Source organism: Somniosus microcephalus, chromosome 3 (genome assembly GCF_052327205.1).
Source record: "Somniosus microcephalus isolate GS21.2 chromosome 3, FLI_Smic_1.0, whole genome shotgun sequence".
Lineage (NCBI taxonomy): Eukaryota > Metazoa > Chordata > Chondrichthyes > Squaliformes > Somniosidae > Somniosus > Somniosus microcephalus.
Genome location: NC_140989.1, coordinates 38433087 through 38449855, shown reverse-complemented (window position 1 = coordinate 38449855; position 16769 = coordinate 38433087). Strand labels below are relative to the sequence as shown.

General features: G+C 43.0%; 1 protein-coding gene across 5 annotated transcripts in view; it reads left to right on the top strand.

Moving 5' to 3' along the window:
* birc6 (baculoviral IAP repeat containing 6) overlaps positions 1-16769 on the top strand; it is a 261261-nt gene that overhangs the window by 22512 nt on the left and 221980 nt on the right. For all 5 annotated transcript variants that reach the window (XM_085980116.1, XM_085980115.1, XM_085980112.1 and 2 more), the window contains exons 2-3: positions 10512-10693; positions 16339-16476. In XM_085980116.1, the coding sequence (XP_085836242.1) occupies positions 10512-10693; positions 16339-16476 (320 nt within the window). The remainder of the gene's footprint in view (positions 1-10511; positions 10694-16338; positions 16477-16769) is intronic.

The following is a 16769-nucleotide window of genomic DNA, read 5'->3' as shown; positions in this document are numbered from 1 at the left end:
TTTGCAGGAAGTTAGAGGAAAAAAATACAGATTGATGCCCTGATCAGTTTTGTGCCCAAACTCTGCCCCAGTTCTTAGCTTTCTGCTGTTAGTGTGTCTTGGAAATGCCCTTTTGAGTTTCTCGATGTGCACTGGAACCAAAAAAAATGAAGGGCTTGGTATCGCAGGATAGCAATAAAGTTTGAAAATCCTTGTTTATGATTCTGCTCTTTGGACGGCATGTATTAGAGTAGAGGACAAACACGAGCAAGCTACTTTTAACTTTAATCTGTGGCATTGCTCACAGACAAAGAAACATAGTTAAAATATTTAACCAAAATATATATATTTTAAAAAGTTTTCTTAGTAATTTGGATATTGTTTGGTTTCTATTCTTACCTTTTAGTCTTTGTGTGATTGCAGCTGCTTAGGAATAGGAAGGAGCAGGTGGGTCAGTCCGAGCCTGTACGATGGCTTTAGGGAGTTGTACTGTGGGTGATTGTACTGTGAAGCTGATGCAACATTTTCAGCGATGATTTTCAAGCACTCTGGGACAGGAAGTGGATAGGGACGTGTACCTGAGGTGAATTTCAGTGGGTTATGTTGGGCCATGCACGGAAGATGGGAACAAGTATCAGAATTGAGCAATCCCAAGGTCAGGTATAGCACAGCAGATACAGAGCAAAGCTGCTACCCTGCCCTGACATGCCCCCCTACTGCACCAGTGTGATGTTCCATTTGCCACTGTCAACCTGTGGCCTCCTTCCTGAGATTACTAGTTAGTGCCAGTTTGTGCTGTAAGCCCATGCCCACAGGAACCAGATTAGGACTACCCAAATTCGTTTCACATGGGACCATTGTAGCCTTACAACCAGCGGACAGGAGAGTTTCATCTCATCGGTCTAGGCTGCATTTGAAACAAGTTTGATAGCAAAATACTGCAGATGCTGGAAATACGAAATAACAACAGAAAATGCTGGAAAAACTCAGCATTTTTCCAGCATTTTCTGTTATTTTGAAACAAGCTTCATGGGTTGACAGGCTAATGTGTAACCCACTCGATGCCCAGTTCCATTGTTTCTACATTTAGAAAGGAGAGGGTGGGGATGTAATGGCACCCGTATATCGATAGTTGCTTGCTGGAATGTAATTTGGTGGAATATTTTAGGTGGAATGTGATTTTGGTTATACACCAATAAACAAGAAGAATGACTTAAAACACCTAAAGCAATGAGGGGGAAGGAAGTTGACTGGTTTGATGACAACAACTTGCATTTATATAGCGCCTTTTAATGTAGTAAAACATCCCAAGGTAACAGGAGTGTTATCAAACCACATTTGGCACCAAGCCACATAAGCAGATATTAGGGCAGATAACAAAAAGCTTGGTCAAAGAGGTAGATTTTTTAAGGAACGTTTTAAAGGAGGAAAGAGATGTAGAGGGCAACATTGCCGGTAAGCTGGGTGGCCGTGCAGCAGTCTGGAGGTCAATGCAGGCCGCTCACCGGCTTTTATATGGAAAAAAACTGCGCATGCGCGAATATTTGAATGGGCTGTGCAGCCAGTTAAATAATAATAATCAACTTTATTGTCATTGTTAGTGCACAAGTGCAGTACAACGAAATGTAGGCTTGCGGCTCCCGAGAGTGTACATTTAGATGAAGACATTTAAACATTCAACATACATTTGGCTTGTAATACATTAACATAAGCATAACCATAATAAAGTGCATTGGCAGATGTGCAGGCTTTAGAGTTTATTTGTGGAGTTCAGTAGGATGACAGCCCTGGGAAAGAAGCTGTTCCTAAATCTGGTCGTACGGGTGCGAATGCATCTGTAGCGTCTCCTAGATGGCAGGGGGGCCGAACAAACTGTGGCTGGGGTGGGTAGGGTCTTTGATGATGGTCAGTGACCTCCGTAAACAGCGTTTCTGGTAGATGTGCTCTATGGTCGGTAGCCGGGTGCCGGTAATGCGTTGGGCAGTTTTGACTACCCGCTGCAGGGCTTTCCGGTCATAGTAGCTACAGCTGCCATACCATACTGTGATACAGTTCGTCAGGATGCTCTCTATTGTGCAGCGGTAAAAGTTAGAGAGGATCAGGGGTGACCGGTTACATCCCTTCAGCCTCCTTAGGAAATATAGGCGCTGCTGGGCCTTCTTCACCAAAGAGGAGGTATTGAGGGACCAGGAGAGGTCTTCCGTGATGTGGACTCCGAGTTTTAGGGAGGGAATTCCAGAGCTTAAGGTCTCGGCAGCTGAAGGCACGGTTGCCAATGCTGGAGCAATTAAAATCGGGGATGCTCAAGAGGCCAGAATTGGAGGAGTGCAGGTATCTTGGAAGGCTGTAGAGCTGGAGGAGGTTACAAAGATGGGGAAGGGTGAGGCCATTTGAGGAATTTGAAAACAAGGATGAGAATTTTAAAATCAAGGTGTTGCTTAACCAGGAGCCAATGTAAGTCAGCGAGCACAGGGGTGATGGGTGAACGGGACTTGGTGTGAGTTAGGAGTCGGGCAGCTTGAGTTTTGATGAGCTTAAGTTTCTGGAGGGTGGAACATGGGAGGCTAGCCAGGAGTGCGTTGGAATAGTCGAATCTAGAGGTAACAAAGGCTTGGCTGAGGTTTTCAGCAGCAGATGAGCTGAGGCAGGGGCGGAGTCGGGCAATGTTATGGAGTTGGAATTAGACAGTCTTTGTGATGTGGTCGGAAGCTCATCTCCGCTTCAACTGTGACACCAACGGTCTGGTTCAGCTTCAAACAGTTGCCAGGGAAAAGGATGGAGTTAATGTCTAGGGAACGGAGTTTGTGACTGGGACCGAAGACCATGGCTGTTTGGTTTTTTTATATACCAATAAACAAGAAGAATGGTGTAAAACACAAGCAATGAGGGGGAAGGAAGTTGACTGGTTTGACAGATTCCAATTATATTACAAAGGTTTTGGTAGATATTTGACTTGCTGTTTGGAAGGGTTGGAGAGGGAAGTACATGAGAAAAGCAAAAATTGGACCAACACGGTTCAAAACAAGTCGTGTTTTCCCTGCAATAATCAAATCACACTTCTTGCAAGCATGGTTTGTTTTCGGGGGCGGGGGGGGGGGGGTGGGTGAAGGGCAGGAATAATGCAGCAGAGTACCAAATGGGTTAAAATTACTATCTGCCTATGGGAAGGTAAGCTGGTGTTACCTGAAATAACAACAGAAAATGCTGGAAAAACTCAGCAGGTCAGGCAACATCCGTGCTTTGTGCATTAATGTAATTTAATAGTTTCACTTTCCACATTGGCCTTTGGACTTTCATGAAATGGCGCTTACCAAGATTGTGACTGGAAATCTTTTTGATTTGATTAAAAAGGGTGTGGATGTTATGTATTCCTGTTTAGCTGCAGTGGTGAAACTAATTCTTCAGATGTGTGATGCAAGTTTCATTTTCACATTCAGCCTCCCAGCTTCATTCCCCATGTGACTTTCAGTGCTAGGATATGTATTGCACCCTGGAAAGTAATTATGCACAAATATGCAACAACTGAAATCTTATAAAGCAGTGAAACTTTCAGTAGGATTATGCCCACTGAACTGGAGAGTTCCGGAAAGTCAGTGACTGGCCTGATTGTGTTCCAACCTTCTTGCAAAAGGATATTTTAATGGTTCTGGTGATGGAAAGTGGGAAGTCTGCATTTCCCAACAAACCACAATTTTGCTAAACTTAGCAATGCCCATAATGTGTTTACAAGTCTCCGGATAAGGTACATAGATAACCGGAGTAGGCCATTCAGCCCCTTGAGCCTGTTCTACCATTCAGTCAGATCATGGCTGATCTTTGCCTCAGAGGTTGGGCATTCTGCGACATGTGACTCCCCTCCTGATTCCCCATAGCCTTTCCACCACCTAGGAGGCTAGGAGTGTGATGGAATACTCTTCGCTTGCTTGGATGAGTGCAGCTTCAACAAACATTCACCCCCCTCCACCACTGACGCACCGTGGCTGCAGTGTGTACCATCTACAAGATGCACTGCAGCAACTCACCAAAACTTCTTTGACAGGAGCATAGGAACAGGAGTAGGCCATTCGGCCTCTCCAGCCTGTTCCGCCATTCAATGAGATTATGGCTGATCTGTGACCTAACTCCATATACCTGCCTTTGGCCCATATCCCTTAATACCTTTGGTTAACAAAAAGCTACCAATCTCTGATTTAAAATTAACAATTGATCTAGCATCAATTGCCGTTTGAGGAAGAGAGTTCCAAACTTCTACCACCTTTTGTGTGTAGAAGTGTTTCCTAAATCCTGAAAGGTCTGGCTCTAATTTTTAGACTATGCCCCCTAGTCCTAGAATCCCCAACCAGCGGAAATAGTTTCGCTCTTTCTACCCTATCTGTTCCCCTTAATATCTTGAAAACTTTGATCAGCTCACCCCTAAACCTTCTAAATTCTAGGGAATACAACCCTAATTTATGTAATCTCTCCTCATAACTTAACCCTTGAAGTCCAGGTATCATTCTGGTAAACCTACGCTGCACTCCCTCTAAGGTGTGGTGCCCAGAATTGCTCACAGTACTCCAGGTGTGGTCTAACCAGGGTTTTGTACAGCTGCAGCATAAATTCTACCCCCTTGTACTCTAGTCCTCTAGATATAAAGGCCCGCATTCCATTAGCCTTTTTGATTATTTTCTGTATCTGTTCATGACATTTTAATCTATGTACCTGAACCCCCCCCCCCCCCCCCCCCCAAGCCTCTTTGGACCTCCACTGTTTTTAGCTTTTCACCATTTAGAAAGTACCCTGTTCTATCCTTTTTAGGTCTAAAGTGGGTGACCTCACATTTGCCACAGTTCTGCCCATTCACTTAATCTATCAATATCCCTTTGTAATTTTATGCGTCCATCTACACTGCCTACAATGGTGTCTAGCTTTGTGTCATTGGCAATTTGGGTATATGACTTTCTATGCCATCATCTAAGTTAATAACTATTGTGAATAGTTGAGGTCCCAACACAGATCATTGCGGGACCCCACTAGGTACTTCCTGCCAATTTGAGTACCTACCCATTATCCCTACTCTGTCTCCTGCCGCTCAGCCAATTTCCTAACCAGGTCAATAATTTGCCCTCAATTCTGTGGGCTTCTACCTTAGATAATCGTTTCTTATGTGGGACTTTATCAAATGCCTTCTGGAAGTTCATATAAATAACATCCATAGACATTCCCCTGTCCACTACTTTAGTCACCTCTTCAAAAAAATGCAATCAGGTTTGTTAGGCATGACCTACCTTTCACAAATCCATGCTGGCTCTCTGATCAACTGAAAAATTTCGAGGTGTTCAGTCACTATCCTTAACTATAGACTCTAGCAATTTCCCAACAACAGATGTTAGGCTAACTGGTCTATAATTCCCTGGTTTCCCACTCTTGCCATACTTAAAAAGTGAATGACATGTGCAATTTTCCAATCTAAAGGGACGGTTCCTGAGTCTAGAGAACTTTGGAAGATTATAATTAGGGCATCTGCAATGTGCTCACCTACTTCCTTTAAAACCTTGGGAGGGAAACCACCTGGCCCTGGGGATTTGTCACTCTTCAGTGCCATTATTTTCTTCATTACTGTTATTTTACTTGCGTTAATTTTGAGTCCCTGCCCCCGATATAATATCCGGCACCGGCGTGGTGCTGGTTGATCAAAAAGTCCAGATTACAGAGAGGTATACTTACTAAGGTACGAGAGCCCCGTACACGGCCACAGATCCAGGCATCCCTGTTACATGGCAACAGGTGCAGGAACCCCGGTTACACGGCCACAGATCCAGGCGTCCCCGGTTATACGGCCACTAATATGAAGTAAAACTTACCTGAACCTACTCCTGAATTTTGCCGGCTGAGATATTTCCAGTTATTTAGGTGCCGGTAAAAAGAGAGTTTCCTGTAGTTTCTTTGGGACTTATGGATTACTATCGTCTTCTACTATAAATACTGACGCGAAGTACTTATTCAACATGTCCACCATTTCCCCATTGTCATCACCACTTTCAGTTTTTAAGGGGCCAGCATTGCTCTTGACCACCCTCCTTTTTCCTAATGTAACTAAAAATTCTTCGTATTGATTTTGATATCCCTTGCAAGTTTCTTTTCAGACTCCCTTTTTGTAGCTCTTACTACCTGTTTTGTGACCCTTTTCTGTTCTTTGTATCTTTCCCAATTGCCAGGATCTGTGCTAATTTTTGTATGCCCATTCCTTTAGTTTTATGCTGTCCCTTACACCTCTAGTTGTCCATGGCTGTTTTTTTTTTGGCAAGTTGAGCTCTTGCCCCTCAGGTTCTGTATCACATTAAATTCTTTTTTTAAACATCTCCCACTGACGGCACCTCCCAAACCCTCGACCTCTACCATCTAGAAGGACAAGGGCAGCAGGTGTGTGGGAACACCATCTCCAAGTTCCCCTCCAAGTTATACACCACCCTGACTTGGAAATAGATCACTGAGTTCTTTTATCGTCACTTGGTTAACTGGCCCAGAAATTCGGGTCGGGGGCTTCCCGCGGGTGCAAGCCCTCGACCTGCACTTAGCTACCGCGCCGGCCGTTGAGCTGTGGGCCCGCGTGGGATACCGATCCTGGGCCTCCTCCAACTGCCGGTGCGCAGTGCTTGCGTATCCCAGGGGCGCAGTTAGTTCAATGCGTCCCCTGGGATCACGTGGTCCATGGCGAGCCAACGGTAGCAGGGAATGCTTCATTCATAAGTTTGACAGGAAGAGCTGTCAAACCTATAAATACTATAAGCCCCAAAACATTACTAAAACTTCAATTTTTTTTTTTAAATCACATTTTTAAAATAACTATAAATTACAAGATCAATTTTTGAAAAATTAATTGCATTTTCTAACGGGGCTAAAAATAAACTTACCTTTCGTTAAAGTATTTAAAAATAATAAACCTGTGGAAAAAATGTGTTAATTTGAATTAATTCACCACTTACCTTGTTAAAAGCAGGCCTTGTGCCTGCTTTTTTGAAGTGTAACTGCTGGAGACTTAACCTCTCGGAAAAACCTGGAGAAAAAAAAAACGTAAGTTCAATGCGCACGCGCTGCTTCTCCGGCGTATGCGTTCCACCTCTGAACCCCTTCTTTCAGGGGAACGGAAGTTCCGGTTTCCCGTGCATGCACGAAACCGGCACTTCCATTGGGCCTACGGGTGAGTACCCCGTGCGTACTCACCTGTGGAGACCCGGATTTCTGGGTCAATGAATTAAAAAAAAAAAAAAAAAAGTTACTCACCATTGCTCCATATCTCTTGATACCCCTACCTAACAGACATCTATTGATCTTGGGCTTGACCATTTCAATTCACTCAATGTCCACAGGCTTTTGGGGCAGAGAATTACAGATTTCTACTATGCTGTGTTTAAAAACTTCGTCCTAATTTACTCTTAATTGACTCATTCGGGCTCTAATTTTGATATTATGCCCCATGTTCCCCACCAATGGAAATGGGTTTCTCTGTATCTACCCTATCAAATCCCTTTATAATTTTGAAGACCTCAATTTAGATCTGTCAACCTTCTAATCTCACAGGAATACAAATCAAGTTTATGCCACCTGTCCTCGTGATTTAACCCTGATATTCTGGTGAATCTGCATTGTACTCTTCTCCAAGGCCAATATTTCTTTCCTGCGGTTCGGTGCCCAAAACTGAGTGCACTTCTCCAGGCGGAGTCTGACCTCCCATCCAGAGTGTACATACCTCTACCCCTCCCGTCCCCATCCTCTTCCTAGACTTTACTCCCTTTCGGCTAGCCCCCCAACGAGCTGACAAGCTGCTTGCTCTCAAGTCGTTCTGGCTGCCCAACAGGGAGTGTATGTGTAAGTCTGATCTGGTCTAGCAACCTCTGTCTTGCCCCCCTACTTGGCTCCCCACCTACCTGAAATGAGGACTTCTGTGGAAGTGTACAGTGGTGCAGGTGTTAAGGCACCTCCTTGGCGAGTGGTTAACATCCAAATTAGTCCAGTCAGACAGTGGAAACAGATTGCATTTGATTTATGTGGAGTGCTGTAAAGGCGAGTCTGCTCTGTGCTTGGCTGTTTAGCAGCTGGTGATGTGATGGATTCAGTACTAGCATGCATATTTCTGTATTTTGGTCTGTTTTAAATGTAACATTTAACATTTGTTTTTCAGTTGAGGGAAGGATTTTTGACTTTGGTAATGTGGATAACAACATGTTTATAGGGAGATTTGTCTCTTCAGTGGTTGTGTTTTTTTATGCTTTCATTTTGTTCCTGCTCTCCTGTGCGTGGATAGGTTTGTAGTGTGCATTGTTTAGTATAAATGTTTTGAACCATTGTTTCGGGGGCATCATCTTAGTGATGACTAATAGGAATCTAAACAAGCTCGGAGAGAAGAAAAATAAAATGGTTTGTGCTCAGGATTTTGCACTGGTTTTTAAGTGAGCGAGGCGATGCCGGTAATGCTTTTCCGGGGCTCCAAATGGTGGAGTCCAAAATAAGAGAGCAAGAGACTAGGCTGAAGTGAACGACTTCAGTCAAAGGTGCTAAGTGGATGGTCCCACTTCCTGAAGTTTTCACCATCATGGATGCCAACATCCAGCCAATTTGGTTCACTCCATGCGACATTAGAAAGTGGCTGAGTGAACTGGGCTTGGCAAAGACGATGGGACTTGACAACATCTCCGCTGTAGCGCAGAAGACCTAGCAGCCCCTTTAGCAAACTGTTCCAGTAAAGCTGCGACTGGCATCTACACAAGTGTCAAAAATTGCTGAGGTTTACCCTATCCACAAAAAGCAGGACAAATCAAATCCAGCCAACTGCCCCCCGATCAGCATTCTGCCAGTCTTCAGCAAGGTGACAGTGAGTCATCAAGAGTGTCATCTCTTGGCACCTACTTATCAATGCTCACTTTGGGTTCCAATGGAAATATTTGGCTCCAGATCTTGTCACAGCGGCATGGACATGAGCTACATGCCAGAAGAGGGGTGAGAGTAACTGCTGTTGACATCAAGGCAGCATTTTACCAAATATGGCACTAATGAGCCTTCGCAAAGGCCAAGGAGGTTAAAGGGTTAACCCTTCAGAGGCTAGAGTCATACCTAAAGCAAAGGACAGTTGTTGGAGACCAGTTATTGCTGCTCCCAGAGCATTGTGGCAGGGTCCTTGATGCATCCTTGTCCAGCTGCTTCACCAGCGAGCCTTCTCCAGAAATGGGGCTGTTTACTGACTTCTGTTTTCAGCTCCAGTCACAGCCTCTGTGATGATGAAATGGACCATGGCAGCCTATAGCAGGACTTGGACAATATCTGTGCTTGGGTTGATGGGTAATTTATCATGTCACATAAATGCCAGTTATTGACCATCTCCAACAAGAAAAGGCCTACCTGCCTCCCCCTGGCCTTCAGTGGCACCACTATTACCAAGCCCCCATTGGCAACATCCTGGGTGGTCGCCACTGACCAGAAGATGAGCTGGACCAGCCAATATCAACACTGGCTGCAAAAGCAGGGCAGAGAAAGGTTATTATACGAAGGGTGGCTCACATTCTGACCCCCTCAAAGCCAATTCTCCATCTATGATGCTTGTTGGAAGTGTGTTGGAATACTTCTCGCTCAACTGGATGTGTGCAGCTGCAACAGCACCCGCTAGACTCCATCTTCACTGGTGCACTGTGGCTGCAGTATGTTCTATTTACTGTACATGATGCACTGCATCGAATTTCAGCCCTGTACAAGAAGCATCAGTGTAGCAAGAAAATGGGAACACACCTTCAATTTCCCCTCCAACACCATCCTGCCATTCCTCCATCGTCGCTGGGTTAAAATCCTGGAATTCTGAACCTAGTGCCATTGTGGGGATATGATCAGCACAAAGGCTTCAGAGAAGGGGTGGGCAATAAATGCAGCCTTGCCAGCATCACCAACATTAGTTCCTCTTTACCTATACCATCAACTGTTCCAGTAACAACTCCAACAAATTGTGACTCCCACGATATGTAATTTTTCTCCTAATCTGTCTCCTTGCTTCTCTTTTGTGCTAATTCAAGGATCCTCTCGTTAGTTATAGTCAACTTCAGCATGTCTGTAGTGCCGTAACTGGAAATGTTTCCAGCGGATGTGACACTCGGCTTGTCAGAACCATGCAGATCAGCGGTTCCGAATCGGTTGTTGTATTCAGTTGGGAAAACTTGTTATCTTCTAATGTGAATAGTATTACTGTTCAAAAGAGCTGAACAGACTCCAGTTTTGTGAGGTGGGCAGGTGTATAGTCTTAGATTTGTGTCAGCGTGATGGAAGTTAATGTCTGAAATGTCTATCCAGAGGATTTGCTCAATTGGGGAGGTGGCAGCGGGTGGGCTAAGCAGTTATGTAGAATGAATGGTCTTTTCGTGGTTTTTTGGCCTTTTAGAATGATCTCCACATCTGTCTACGACATCTGCTGAGCAGAGATTGAGGGTCAGTAACTACTGAGTTTTACTGTTCGATGTATTATGAAAGTGACACTTCATGGATATTGAATCAGTTTCCTTTTTTTCCCCCAGCCAAGCCAGGAGGTCAAGTGAGGTGTCAGTACTTTCCAGCGGTGGATAAAGTTGTCTTTGTGGATGACTATGCTGTTGGATGTAGAAAAGACTTGAATGGCATCTTGTTGCTCGATACAGCACTACAGACCCCGGTCTCAAAGCAGGATGATGTGGTTCAGCTTGAATTGCCAGTTACAGAGGTAAGAACAATTCTCTGTGCCTGGGTGGGTTCTCATTTTCTGAAAATGGGTCACTTTAAGGACAAGTGTTTTCTCTCTCTTCATATTCTTCCTTTCCTGAAATGATTTACTTTCTGTGTGATGTAAAGTTTATACCGTTTTAAGCAAAGAATGTGCCGTGTAACAGTGAAGGAGGATAAATAAATAACCTCGACTTATGTGGCTGATGATGAACATTTATGTTTGCTGGTGATCAGCCTCATTTTTGACAGTGTTTCATCTTACTGCCGACCATGACCTTCCTGCTGCAAATTAGGACTGGTGCCCTGGCACAGATCAACTAATGCCGCAGAGTAATTTGGGGGCCTTCCTTCAGCAGTCTTCGATTTTTCCTTGCTGTGGTGGGATAGACCCATCCTACAATGACATCCTATGTAACAGTAACTTTTAGTTGTGGCAGTTAAAGTGAATCAAATTTAAATGAATAATGGCATGCTTAGAATCCTGGGAAAATATGGATGTCTTAAGACTATGTTTGCACTGTACCACAGGGTAGGGACTTGACTCTTGTGGTTTTACTGATGTTTGTCTCTCTCAGAACCTTTTAAGTGATTGAACCAGGACTGGTAGGTAGACTATCCCTTATCCGAACTTCCGAAAACCTCTAAAAACCGAAAGTTTTTTCGTTCAGCGTAAGTCGTGCGCACGACCCCGACCCCCCGCCGACCCCCACCCCCGACAAATTTCCCAGTCTTATAAAATACCTTCTGAAATCCGAAATTTTCCGAAAACCGAAACACGGCTGGTCCCGAGGTTTTCGGATAAAGGATAGTCTACCTGTATGTACCCTTTTTGGTGCCTTGGAAAGACAAAAGTGTGTTTCTGAAATGGAAATAGCTAAATTAAGAGACATTTTCAGCCATGTAGAGAAATGTGAAAGCTGGGCTGCCAAATTAAAACTGTAACTTCTGCAAACTAGACAAAGAAGTGATTGCAAAAAGATTTTTAAAATGTTTCTCCCTCCCCTCCAGCCCAGCACTACAGGAACCTTTCCAGTCAACAAAATCTGCCACCATGAACTGAAAGGTTCTTTTTATTTTAGCCCTTTTGTACATATTGCCGCATGTTTGAGTGATTGATGAGTAATCGTAAGGAAAGTATCCTTGTTCAAATACCAGGAGAAAACCTACCAGCAGTAAAAAGAAAATTGCAGCACCAAACTCATGGTTGAAAACCATTTTTCTTCTTTGAGCTCAAAAAGCAAAGACAAATTGTTCCATTCCCCAAGTGCCATTTTTGGAACTATGTTACCATATCCACCACCTTAAACATTCACTCCCTCCACCTCGGCACATGGTGTCTGCAGTGTGTACCATCTACAAGCTGCACTGCAGCAACTTGCCAAGGCTTCTTCAACAGCACCTCCCAAACCTGTGAACTGTACCACCTAGAAGGACAAGGGCAGCAGGCGCATGGGAACACCACCACCTCCAAGTTCCCCTCCAAGTTACACACCATCCTGACTTGGAAATATATCACTGATCCTTCATTGTCGCTGGGTCAAAATCCTGGAACTCCCTCCCTAACAGCACTGTGGGAGTACCTTCACCACATGGACTGCAGCGGTTCAAGAAGGCGGCTCACCACCACCTTCTCAAGTGCAATTAGGGATGGGCAATAAATGCTGGCCTTGCCAGCGACGCCCACATCCCCATAATGAATTTTTAAAAAACCTAGACGTAGTGGAATTTTCATTTTCAAAATTACCTAAATTATACAACCGTAGATCTATTTAAAAGGTTGGTTATAGATCTTGATGCTTGTACAATTTAATAAGAAGGCTAACTGCAAAAGGTAATGTCATGAGCTTTTGTCCTAATGTCATCGCCATTAATTTTTCAGTAATCCATCAATTCTTATAGTAGATTCTTAATAAAATTGGCAATTGGCGCACGTACTATACAACCTCTTTTTCCTGTCTCTCTCTTTTTCCCCCCCCCCCCCCCCCCCCAACCTTCCCCCATGGGAACGTTTTGGGTGTTAAAGGCTTATTTTAGAATACCCAAAAGATATGGATACTGAGGAATGACTACAAGGCAAGTAATCCTATAAGGGTTCAGATGACGTCCTTAGCCACAAGGGTGAAGTGCAAGTGTTTTGTTCATGTGTCTGACTCCAAGGTGACATTATAGCTGTGAAATCTCAATCTTGTTCTTATGTTCATTGTGGAGTTCAGTGTGACTTTTTTCCTGCCAGTGGGTATCATGCCAATTGCATGCCAGTCACTTGATGTATGATGCTCCCCAGTGGGTTAAGCATTGTGGCATGACCTCATTAAATCTGAATGATAAACCATAGTTGATTACTCGCTTACACAATACATCATGTATATCTTATAACAATACTGTAATAACTTTATTGTTAAACCAATTGATCTTTGAGCTCAGAATTTCAGGAAAATTTATTTTACCTTTATGCAAATAGTTATAATTTGCTGTCAACTTTACTAATAAAATCTAATCTTTCACATGACCAATACCTAATAGCTCCTTTCTTTGGCATGATGTGTGCAAATGCTTTCAGCTGAGGAGATCTATGGGTCACAACCTGCTTCCATCCATCCAAATGCCATTGGGCTGCTTAATGTTGCGCCATATCACAAAATGCCTCCTATTGCACCAGTTCCTTTTGGTAACTGTCAAATGCTCATTACTCTTCATATTTTCAACTGTTTCCAGTTTTAGTGCAGTACTGAGGGAGTGCTGCACTGCCAAGGTGGTCGTCTTTCAGAGGAGACATTAAACTGAGACCTTGCCTGACACCTCAGATAGACATAAATATCTCGTGGCGATGTTCAGTGAAGAGCAGAGGTGTTCTCCTGGTGGTCTGGCCAATATTGATCCTTTAACCAACATCACTAAAACAGATTTTCTGGTTATCTTGCAATTTATGGGATCTGGCTGTGTACAAATTTAACTACTACGTTTGCCTGCATTACAACAGTGACTATTTAAAAGTACTTCACTGAGGTCATGAAATGTGCTATTTAAATACAAATTGTTTCTGCGCTCTCTCTCTCAACTGTTGAGTAATGTATTTTTACTGGCCAACCTTATTCAGTAAGTGCATATAACAGTGGGTACTGCTCTTTCCTTACAATGTGAGGAGTACTGCAGCACGTTCGGTAGGATTTGAGCGGTATTGTGGTCAAAGGTATGAACATGGAAGTGACTTGCATTGATTTGAACATATTAAAATTGCATTAGGCAAGGGATGAGTGGGACATGCAAATCCTTTTCAGCTGAGTGAGTAATGGGTCCTTTAACCAATTAATACTTTTGTCATACATGTTCAATTAATTTTAATGTTCTGCAGTTTAGATGTATAAATGATTGCATGCAAATATTATACGAGCAAAAATATTGTTTTTACAGTAGTCTCATTGGAGCAATAATATTTGTTTAGTTGAAAGATTGTTTTGACAAGTAAAACCACTTTTGTCTTGCGCTGCAGTAAATTGATCTGCTGTGGGTTTTTGTTGAACAGTTTCACATAACATAAGAAATAGGAGCAGGAGTAGGCCATTTGGCCCTTGGAGCCTGCTCCGCCACTCAATAAAATCATGGCTGTTCTTTTACCTCATCTCCACTTTCCCGCACTATCCCCATATTCCTTGATTCCCTTAATATTCAAAAATCTAACGCTCTCTGTCTTGAATATACTCAATGACTGAGCCTCCACAGCCCTCGGGTAGCGAATTCACCACCCTCTGAGTGAAGAAATTTCTCCTCTACTCAGCTCTAAATGGCCGACCCCTTATTCTGAGACTGAGACTCCTGGTTCTAGACTCTCCAGCCAGGGGAAACATCTACCCTGTCAAGCTTGTAAGAATTTTGTATGTTTCAATGAGATCACCCCTCATTCTTCTAAACTCTAGAGAATATAGGCCCAGTCTACTCAATCTCTCCTCATAGGACAATCCCCTTATCCCAGGAACCAGTCTGGTGAACCTTCATTGCACGCCCTCTATGGCAAGTATATCCTTCCTTTGGTAAGGAGACCAAAACTATACACAATACTCCAGGTGTGCTCTCACCAGGGCCCTACATAATTGCAGTAAGACATCTTTACTCTTATACTCAAATCCTCTTGTAATAAAGGCCAACATACCATTTGCTTTCCTAATTGCTTACTGTACCTGCATGTCACAGATCTAGATTTATCGAGGGTGTTTTTAATTTTTAGCACTAGCTTTAGGAAAGGATTTCTAGCTGCTAATATTTCCAGGTGGTTCGAATTAAATCATATACAGGAAACTTTCTGGTATCCGGCACTGACTGGGCCAACCTGGTGCCGGTCAATCAACACTGCCGGAGAAACAAGCGCTATAGTTAAAACATACGGAGCTCAGAGCTCCGTCTAAAGCAACAAACCCGGTTGCTTAGCTTCAAAACAGTCGGCGTAGTTTGCAAGCGTCTCTGTAGCTAAGCAACAGCTTCAGCTACATGCTTGCACAGCCACAAATAGAGAAAAAAAGCAACTAAAAGTTAAAAAAAAAGTTATCTGAACCGACTCCTGAATTTTGCCGGTGGATAGAGCGTTCTGGATATTTAACCTCCGTTTAAACAAAAGTTTCCTGTACCTGGAATGTCAAAATACTTTCTCTTACCTGTTGCTCATGTGAACACTAATTACTAGGATTAAGGCGTAAAGCTGTTCATGGAGCATCCTGGGAGTGGGGAAAGTGAACAGTAAATGCAAGTGCTTTTTGCCTTTTTTACTAAATTTTATTTCCCCCCCTGCTTTTCTTCATTAGCTGTATGCAGTTGCTTTCCATTGAGTGTTGAACAGTCAAGGTTGTGAACTCTTTCAGCATCACTGCCAATTCTGGTTGGTTGCCAAGAGTCACTTTTACTGTTGAGAAAGGTGGTTTTCTTTTTTCTCGATCAGTGCCCCACCTGTGAAATGATTGAACTTACACCCGAGCCTCGCAGGTTCTAGTGTCCTGTAACTATCCAGTACTATCCCATTTTATAGATTTTTAATTTTAAATGTAAAATGTCTTGTTTCCTGGGATTTTTTTACCCAAAGTATATTTGAAATCTTTTTTTTCCCCACAAGTCAAAAGGATTTCACAATGGTGTCCATATATTTTCAGTATCTACAGATTAATTAATTAATTAATTAAGGTACAAAAGCAAAAAACTGCAGATGCTGGAAATCTGAAATAAAAAACAAAATGCTGGAAATACTCAGCAGGTCAGGCAGCGTCTGTGGAGAGAGAAACGGAGTTAACGTTTCAGGTCAATGACCTTTTGTCAGAATTAATTAAGGTATTCTCTGGCTGTTACTTCAACTGGTTCCAAACTAAAGCAGGGAATGTGTTAAATCTATAGCAAAAAATTAGAGGGAATTAAAAAAAAAAAAAAGGAACCTTTTTGTTTAAAGCTGACATTGTAGACTGGTGCCATAAACTATTGCTGCATGGCATGGGTATAACTGCACAGTGTATGGCTTTTTTAATAGTTGCTGAGCATAAGAGTTGTAATATTTTTCTTTCCTGTGATCTTTTTAGGTAATTTTTTTTAGCTGATCTAAACTTAAAGAATCTAGTTGAAGCTTGTGCTTGTTTGCTTATGTGTGTACTATGTCTTTTACATATACAGGCCCAGCAGTTGCTGTCTGCTTGTCTGGAGAAGGTGGAGGTATCATATATAGAAGGGTATGATCAATTTATCACACAATTGAAAGATGGGCTGCAAAATACCTCGCATGAGACGGCGGCAAATCATAAAGTCGCAAAGGTTAGTAGACACTGCAGTAAATTCTCCAAAGGATGACATTGTGGTCAAGTGCTTTGTCCTGTCGATGGAGAAACTTCCTGGGCTGTCCCTTCAGGCAGTTGTTAGAACTTGGTGACACGTTGTGAAGGCAGTCACGTCACTAAAGTTGAACAACAACAACTTGTATTTTCTAACGTCTTTAACATAGTAAAACGTCCCAAGGCACTTCATGGGAGCGTTATCAAACAGAATTTGACAACGAGCCATGTAAGGAGATATTAGGACACATGACCAAAAGCTTGGTCAAAGGTAGG